General features: G+C 45.6%; 1 protein-coding gene across 1 annotated transcript; it reads right to left on the bottom strand.

Annotated features, from left to right (window-relative positions):
• Nucleotides 1-4,541: 4,541 nt before the first annotated feature.
• LOC103177042 (SRY-box transcription factor 17) lies at nt 4,542-7,137 on the bottom strand. Its single transcript, XM_007890994.2, has 2 exons — nt 6,610-7,137; nt 4,542-6,032 (listed from the first exon to the last, which is right to left on the bottom strand). The coding sequence occupies exons 1-2, from the start codon at nt 6,923-6,925 to the stop codon at nt 5,104-5,106; spliced, it is 1,245 nt and encodes a 414-aa protein (XP_007889185.1). The 5' UTR covers nt 6,926-7,137; the 3' UTR covers nt 4,542-5,103.
• Between the last annotated feature and the right edge of the window lie 1,253 nt (nt 7,138-8,390).

The following is an 8,390-nucleotide window of genomic DNA, read 5'->3' as shown; positions in this document are numbered from 1 at the left end:
TGCCGCATGCAAATTGGCTGCCACATTCATCAATTTCACAACACCTAATAGTAAAATCCTACGAAGTGCTTTGAGACATCTCAACGATGTAATAAGACACTATAACAAATGTACGGATTATTATTATGACAGTAATAATTATTATTATTCGAATTGATTGATCATTAGACCAAAGCAAGCTACCCACAAAATTTTGCCATAAGCAGATTTAAAATGGTTTAATTGGTATTCATAAGATGTGAGTCACTTCATGTTTTATATTAACATCTAGAGATGCCTTGGATAGATTGACTTTTTTAAAAAAAAATGATGTCAGTTCTCTTAAGATTACTTCCCCACCCCCCACCCCACTGGGAGTGATCTGTAAAGTAAGGTTAATGGTTTGGTTCCCTCAAAGAGACTGCATTGACAGGAGCTGCATGCCTGTCATCAATAGAATTATGTCTCTTTGATCTTGTTTCAGTTATGGAGCACAATATCGAAACAGAAGGAAACCAGAATCTCAGCAGTGCTTAAAACAACAACAACACCAACAACAACAAGATTACATTTGTATAGCGCCTTTCACGTCAGGATGACGTTCCAAGCCCTGGACAGAGCACAGCATTTCAGACCTGAGCTGGGGCCGGGGTGGGGGGGGGACAAAGGGGGGGACGAAGGGAGGGAGGGGAAGTGGGGTGGCCATTGGCATGGTCGAACAGGAGGTTCTTGAGGCGGGACTTGAAGGAGCCTAAGGAGGGGGTGAGGCAGAGTGACTGGGGGATGGAATTCCAGAGGTTGGAGACAAGAGTGGCTGAAGGCTCTTCTGCCAATGGTGGGGTCGGTGGGTCGGAGGACGTGGAGCAGGCTGGAGCCGGCTGAGTGGAGGGAACAGGTGGGTTGGTAGGGGGTTAGGAGGTCGCAGAGGTAGGGTGGGGCGAGGCCATTGAGGGCTTTGTAGGTGAGGACCAGGAGCTTGAACTGGATCCTCTGTAGGATAGGGAGCCAATGGAGTTGGGCAAGAGTGGGGGAGATGGGTTCATGGAGTTTGGTGCGGGAGAGGACACAGGCTGCAGAATTCTGGATTATCTGCAGCCTGTGGAGGGAGGAGCTGGGAAGGTTGACAAGCAGGGCATTTGCATAGTCGAGCCTGGACGTGATGAAGGCATGAACAAGAGCTTCAGCGGCCTGCAGGGTGGGGTAGTGGCGGAGTCGGGCGATGTTACGGACGTGAGGGAAGGAAGAGCAGGTCGTGGCTTGAACGTGGGGGAGAAAAGATAATTGAGGGTTGAACAAGACACCTCGGGTCCTGACTGGCTTGGTGAGTTGTAGTGTGCAACCATGGAGGTTGATGTTGCCAGAGCCTGAGGTGCTGAGGTGCTGGCGCGAGCCAATCAAGACGGCCTCAGTCTTGTTCACATTCAACTGTAGGAAATTTGCCCTCATCCAGGACTTGATGTCTGACAGGCAGTGTGTCAGGACAGCAGTGGTCCTGGAGTTGAGGGTGGAGGTAGAAAGATAGAGTTGGATGTCATCCGCATACATGTGGAAGTTGACCCCATGTCTGCAGATGATGTCACCAAGGGGGAGCATATAGATATTAGAGGGCCAAGGACAGAGCTCTGGGGGACGCCAGATGTGACAGTGCGGGGGCTGGAGGAGAAACCGTTAGAGGCAACAAAGTGGAGACGGTGAGAGAGATAGGAATCGAACCAGGCAAGGGCAGATCCGTGAAGATTGAGTAACGTGGAGAGGCAGTGTATGAGGATGGAGTGGTCGACAGTGTTGAAGGCGGCAGAGAGGTCGAGGAGGACAAGGAAGCAGAGGGAGCCCTGATCACAGATGTTCAGAATGTTATTAGTGACTTTGACCAGGGCTGTTTCCATGCTGTGGGCAGCGCAGAAGCCGGATTGGAGGGGTTCAAAGAGGGAATGGCGAGAGAGAAAGGAGTGGAGCTGGGATGCAATGACTCGTTCCAGGACCTTGGAGAGGAATGGGAGATTAGAGATGGGGCGGTAGCTGGAGAGAAGGGATGGATCCAGGGAAGGTTTTTTCAAGATGGGGGCAATGACGACTGTTTTCAGGGGGGGAGCGAATTGAACCATTGGACAAGGAGCGGTTGATGACATCGGACACGAGGAGGGCCAGAAGGTGGAGCTGGGAGACGAGGAGAGAGGTGGGGATGGGATCGAGGGAACAAGTGGTGGGTTTGAGTTGCGGACAGTGGTGGTGAGGGAGGAGGGAGAGATAGGGTAGAAGGAGTATAGGGGGGGATGGGTGGATCATGAGGGTAGGTGATGTGGCGATAGTTGTGGACGGGGCTGAGGTGACTGAACGTATCCCCTCGATTTTAGATTCAAGGAAGTCCAGTATCTCCTCCCAGTTGGACTTTGAGGAGAGGACGGGCGAGGAAAGAACCTCACTGAAATTAATAACAATTAGAATAAATTAAATTATCCACATCAATAAAATTGTAACAGCAAATATAATTCGGAACAAGGCTTTTGCTGTATTATCCTTCGCTCTCCTGATTACATGGAGGGAGCAGTGAAGTGTTCTTGCGAATTGATCTGATTGTTAAAGACTCTGAAAGAGGGCAATGAAATGTTTTGACCGAGTGCAACTGGAGCCGGTCCGTTGTGTTGGTGAAATGTCTGTCCCTGTACAGTTTGTCAAGTGGGGGTTTAAACTGTTGATCATTTGTTTCATCACCAAAACGGACTGGGAAAAGCTAAGCCATGGCACAAGACAGACAGCGAGTGAGCCAAGGCAATGCCATCTTCAGAATCATTTGTGTGGCCTCGATCAACCTTTAAGATGGTGGAGTCCTGTAGCTCAGTGGTTAGAGCACTCGTTTTGCAAATGAGAGACCTGGGTTCAATTCCAGGCAAGGCGAAACCTTGGGCAAGATTCCTTACTCCACAAGGAGCCTAATAATAATCCCTCCAAAACCAAAAGTAATAATAAATTGGTCATTTTCAATCCACGACTGTTTGTGGGACATTGCTGTGCGCAATTGGCTGCCGCGTTTGCCCACAAATATACGGTCAATTCACTTTACAGTGTGTTCTGTGAAGCGCTTTGGGATGTCCTCCCAACGTGAAAAGCGCTATATCAAATGCAAGGATTATTATTATTATTATTATTATTATTAAGCTGCTCTTTGTGTGAGAACCTCAGCGTTGGTTAAAGGTTCCTCTCTGGGATCCCACTCGTGAGTGTTACCCTGTCCTCTAAACCCAGCCATGATCCAATATCCGGGAGTGAGGAAAAGCAGGAACAGCAAATAAAACGCACGATACACTACTCGTGATTAACAAGGCGGTGACTGATCAAATATTACCTGTACCTGCGATTTAAACCCACTTTAAATTTTACCGAACAAGATCCGCAGACTGATGGGTCACTTAAAACGATTGTAAGAAGCGTTTTCAGGTTATGCTGTACAGCTGAGGGGTTAAGATTTGGATTTTGTGAGCAGATTTGGGGAAAGATACTAAACCCAGTTTTATAGAGAGGGTATGACTTGACTTGAGTCCCAGGTCACTCCGCCCAATGGGTAGGGAAGGGATTCAGTCAGTATTTGTGCTATTCCCCTCCCCAATCCCTGACCACTTTCATCATCCATATTAAGAAATAGGATTATCAACAAGGACTAATGATTAACAAAAATTTATCAAGTGTTTTGTTTGCCCTTCTGATTATTTTCAAAGTCCAATTTTCTGATAACCAGATCCCTTCCTCAGTGAAATTAGATTTAACCCTTTTTTATTGAAGTTTTGATCGAATGCATTTTACCATCAGATTATATATATATATATATATTTGCTTGGGATAGGTTTAATGTTTTTCTTCTAAAAAAATATTTTAACTTCTTGAATTACGAACATTGTGGGCATTAAAGAGAGCAGCACCGACGCACAGCGACAAGTCTCTCCATATACATATAAGCAAAACGCAAAATAGTGCAGATGCTGAAAATCTGAAACAGAAACAGAAGTCGCTGGAAACACTCAGCAGATCAGGGCAGCATCTGTGGAGAAAAGAAAGTGAGTCAACGTTTTGGGTCCACGACTTTCCTTTCTCCATAGATGCTGCCTGATCTGCTGAGTGTTCCCAGCGACTTCTGTGTCTCCAAAAATAATGTTGTTTCTCCTAACCAGCCACATGCAAAACCAGGAGATCACAGGACCCGGCTTCGTTTTTAGAAAGCAAAACATGGGAAATGTTGTTCTCTCTGTGGTGTTACGAGTTAAAACGGTGTAAATGTGCATCGGAAGTTAGAAGCTGTTGTTTTTTTTATTGCTAGAAACCCAAAGTCACGTCTTTTCCTGAGGTCGTGCTTTGCCTGTGCTGAGTGCGCGGTGCTTTAGTTCAGGGAAAAGACAGGATTCACAGCATTATTTGTTTTGACATTTTGTTGGGAGTCATTCACTCAGGGGTTTTAACGACCTTAGAAGAGAGCTAAACTGGGTATTTGCGTGAGCTCGGGACACTCACAAAGCTTGCGATTCTTTCAAATAACGAAATTTATACACAAAGTTTTTTTTTTGAGCTTCAAAACCATTTTATTAGCTAAATAAAACTGCAAAAAAAATACAAAACATTCTCAAAAAGTTTTTCTTACGAAATTAAATATTTACATAGTGATTGCAAAAGCAATGCTCATTCGGTACAAACTTGCAGATAAGCTGCCCTTTTTAAAAAAAAAATTGGAAGACGCTAGCTGTACAAATTAATTCCCTTTTTATTTCATTAAAAAACGTGTAACACAATTTTTTGGTGGGGAGTCCCATTGCAGTCTGGAAACCCCAAAATAAAAAAAACCGACCCTCGTTAGTACTGATCTGAAGCACGATCCGAAAAGCAAAAAGAGGAACATTTTTTTTTAAATATTACAAAACATAAATAAGAATTGTTTTTCTATCAGGCAACATTTTTTTTTAACAAGAAACACCCTGAGGACAATTCCAATTTGTTTTATAAAGACAAGTGAATTTTTTTTTCATTTAAAAAAACTAATACTGATCCGATATTTTTGTGCAGTTCCTTTTATTTATATACGTATGCATATGTTTTTTTTTGATATATATGCATACATATATGTATAAACAAGATAGCCCCCTATGCGGAAGTGAAATTGCAATAGTACATGGCACTACTGGCGTCGGAAAGCACAGAGGAAATCAGGTTGCTGTCTGCAGAGGACATCCCGTTTGCGATAGCCTCCGGCGCGTTATAAGGGAGTCCCGACAGATCGCCTCGCGAAACCGTACTGAGGTATTGCTCGAACTCGGTGCGGTCCACGTCGGCCAGCAGGTCAGCCTGGCTCAGGTGCTCCAGGGTCTCCACGGGGTGAGCCTCGGGGGGCGGAGAGAGCTGTCCCACATGCACGGGCGGCGGGGGCTGCGCTCGCTGGCCGCCGGCAGAGCACATCTGGCTGTAGTACATGGCCACCACGTTGTGGCAAGAGCCGATCATCCCGTGGAAGCCACCTTCCTGTCCCATCCCATCGCCCTGGGAGCCACCCGGCTCGCCCCTGTGCCGGCAAAACAAGGCGGCGGCGTGGTTTTCCTGAGCGGAGTAGTCGGGGTGCTGGTGGGGGTGGGGGTAACCCGGGTTGTTCCCGGCGTAAGGCATCATCTGGCAATCTTCCTGCAGGTGAGGAGGGAAGAAGACGGAATTTGGTTCCAGGACATCCAAAGGAGAGGTCTCTGGCGTGGGCAAACCGTAGCTGTCCACGTTGGTAGCGATGACCTGCGGCTCTCTGTAGTGGCCGAGCTGAGCGATCTGGTTTGGGACACAGTAGCCGCTGTCGTGGTAGGTCAGGTTGAGATTTGGGCTGTAAAGGCGCCCCTCAGCGCCCAGGTGCTGCTCCGAGAGGTTGTGCATCAGGAGCCCCGTGTCAACCCGCTTGATTCTCTTGATCTGCTTCCTCCTCCGGGGCCGGTACTTGTAATTGGGATGTTCCTGCATGTGTTGGATCCTGAGCCGCTCTGCCTCCTCCACAAACGGCCTTTTCTCTGCTATGGACAGTCCTCTCCACGATTTACCTGTGCACCAGAAAAAAGAAGTTGTCGAAACATTAGAAAGCGTTTAGAGAAAGCGCGCACACGTTATGCTGATTTCCCAATCCAACTCCACGAAAGAACCAAGTTTTAATATTAATTTTCGTCAACCTTACTACCTGGAATCGGGTATTCGGTCTCTTTTGCGTTACATTACGTTTTATGCTCGTTGTGTTGCCATCCCAACCAACTCCAGGGCACAACGCATCTTTTAAATATAGATATATATATATATTGATTTTCGACTCCCTTACGACATTCAAATCGCGTATTTTGTCTTTTTATGTTACGTTTACGTTTGTGTTTCATGTTATTCGAAACTATATATTTTAAAATAACTCTATAATAATAATAATAATAATAATAATCCTTGCATTTGATATAGCGCTTTTCACGTCGGGGGGACGTATAGAGATGTATATATATATGTATATATGTATACATATATATATATATAAAGATCCAACCCAGTATTATGAATTGTTCCCAAGTTGATACACACACAATGACATGAAATGCAGGACAGGTTGAGCAGTGCGCTGCTGTGATGGACTGCACTTACCCAGCATCTTGCTGAGCTCGGCGTTGTGCAGGTCAGGGTTTTGCTGAGCGAGCCTCTTGCGTTCGTCTTTCGCCCACACCATGAAGGCATTCATGGGTCGGCGGATCCTGGCTTCAGCCTTGGCTCTGCCCCCGCTCCCGGCATTGCCCACCTGATCCCCGCCGCCGCCGCCGCCGCCGCCGCTGCTGCCGACCTTGGAGTCCCCCAGAGAACTCATGGATTCAACCCACTGACAGGCTCCCATCCCCGGCAACATCCCCGCCATGTTGCATCTACTTTGGTCGTCACTGGAGTAACCAGCATCAGGGCTGCTCATTCCTGGAAGAGTGGGGCCGAGTCTCGACAATGAAGTGAATTGAGAGGGATGCTCTTGGCTCTCGTATAACCTCGGTGCACACACAACACAGATCGATGAGGGTGGGGATGCCAGGAGTGCACGCACTCACTCTCTCTCTCTCTCACTCACACACACACACACGCACACACCTCTCTTTCTCTCTCACTCTCTTTCTGACTCTTCGCTTTGGATGTTGCAAACTTTTTGGCTTGTGGGCTTGATAAACACAACAGGAGCCAATGAAAAGCGAGTGGGTAGGACTTTAACGGGAAAGGCGTTCAGAGGCGGAGCTTGTCTCTCTCACTCTCTCCCCCAACCCTTGCTGCCTGACACTTACAAAGCAATGATGATCTTACACAGATTTCGAAATAGTTTTCCCTTCGACTAATAAACAATTTCGCAACAACCTTTTTCTTGCCAACCGGGTACTCCTCACAGTTGATGGAAGCGCGTAGGGGGTAAAAAAAAATCATAATAATATGGGGTGATCTAATCAATTCAAATCAAATATTTTATTCTGTCTCTGTTGAAGCTTAAAAAACACTGAAGTGTCCCTAAACAAAACCTGAATTTGCAACTCGTAGCGTTTAACTCTCGTTGAGAAAGACAGTTGTAAATGAAACGTAAATGTTAAATATTCTCATTAGATCGCATCCACTTATTCGGATTTGAGAATGGAAAGTGTAACATTGGGAAAGATGTTATGTTTTCTTTGATAGTGACCGGACTGTTAAACCTTTAAAGTTCGTTGCAAACATTTTTCATCGGACAAAATAGCTGCACGTGTGTTAAACTAAAGGACTTCCCTACCAGAAGTAGTTTTGCTCTGTCTGTGCCATTATTATCCGAATTCAGTGCATAAATAATGCACTGCTGTTCATAAGTAAAAATCGTCAAATCTAGTTATTTTTTTCAAATGTTCTAAACTGGACGGATATTTTGTTTGTGGTTTCTGATGTTTGCCTATAATGTGCATTTGCTTGGCTAGGGTATAAATATTGCATTTTGCAAGTGCGAAAAGTGCAAGGATTATTATTGTATGAACGCAATTGGAATCAGGACTGTTTCAGGACCAATATTTTGTTGGCGTTATCATCACTATTCACTCTCCTAACCAGTTATCACGTTTTCGCCCACAAAATATAGCCACTTTAACAGTATATTCTGCAAAGCGCTTTGAGACGTCTCGAAGACGTGATGAGGCGCTATATCAAATGCAAGGATTAGCATTATTATTATTCTATTGCTCTCCGCGGTACAACTGCGAGAAGTGTTCTCAACACCGAGCCCTTGCTGTTTCAGATTCGATTTGTAATTTAACTTATTTTGAGTTTTAATTGGGTTTTGAACCAAACGCGAACCCCGTCTCTCTTTTGCACATATTACCCATTTTGTTGACTGCCACAAGTTGGCAATGAGATCTAATTCTGACGAGATCAAAGAC

The sequence above is a fragment of the Callorhinchus milii genome, unplaced genomic scaffold (genome assembly GCF_018977255.1).
Source record: "Callorhinchus milii isolate IMCB2004 unplaced genomic scaffold, IMCB_Cmil_1.0 Scaffold2, whole genome shotgun sequence".
In the NCBI taxonomy this organism is placed as follows: domain Eukaryota; kingdom Metazoa; phylum Chordata; class Chondrichthyes; order Chimaeriformes; family Callorhinchidae; genus Callorhinchus; species Callorhinchus milii.
The sequence above is the reverse complement of the archived record's forward strand: the minus strand, read 5'-3'. Positions and strand labels throughout refer to the sequence as shown.

Excerpts from the sequence above, each read along its gene's own strand:
- LOC103177042 (XM_007890994.2), bottom strand. The coding sequence starts at position 6,925 with ATGAGCAGCCCTGATGCTGGTTACTCCAGTGACGACCAAAGTAGATGC. Across the intron at positions 6,033-6,609 it reads CGAGCTCAGCAAGATGCTGG|GTAAATCGTGGAGAGGACTG; the intron begins GTAAGTGCAGTC and ends TCTGGTGCACAG.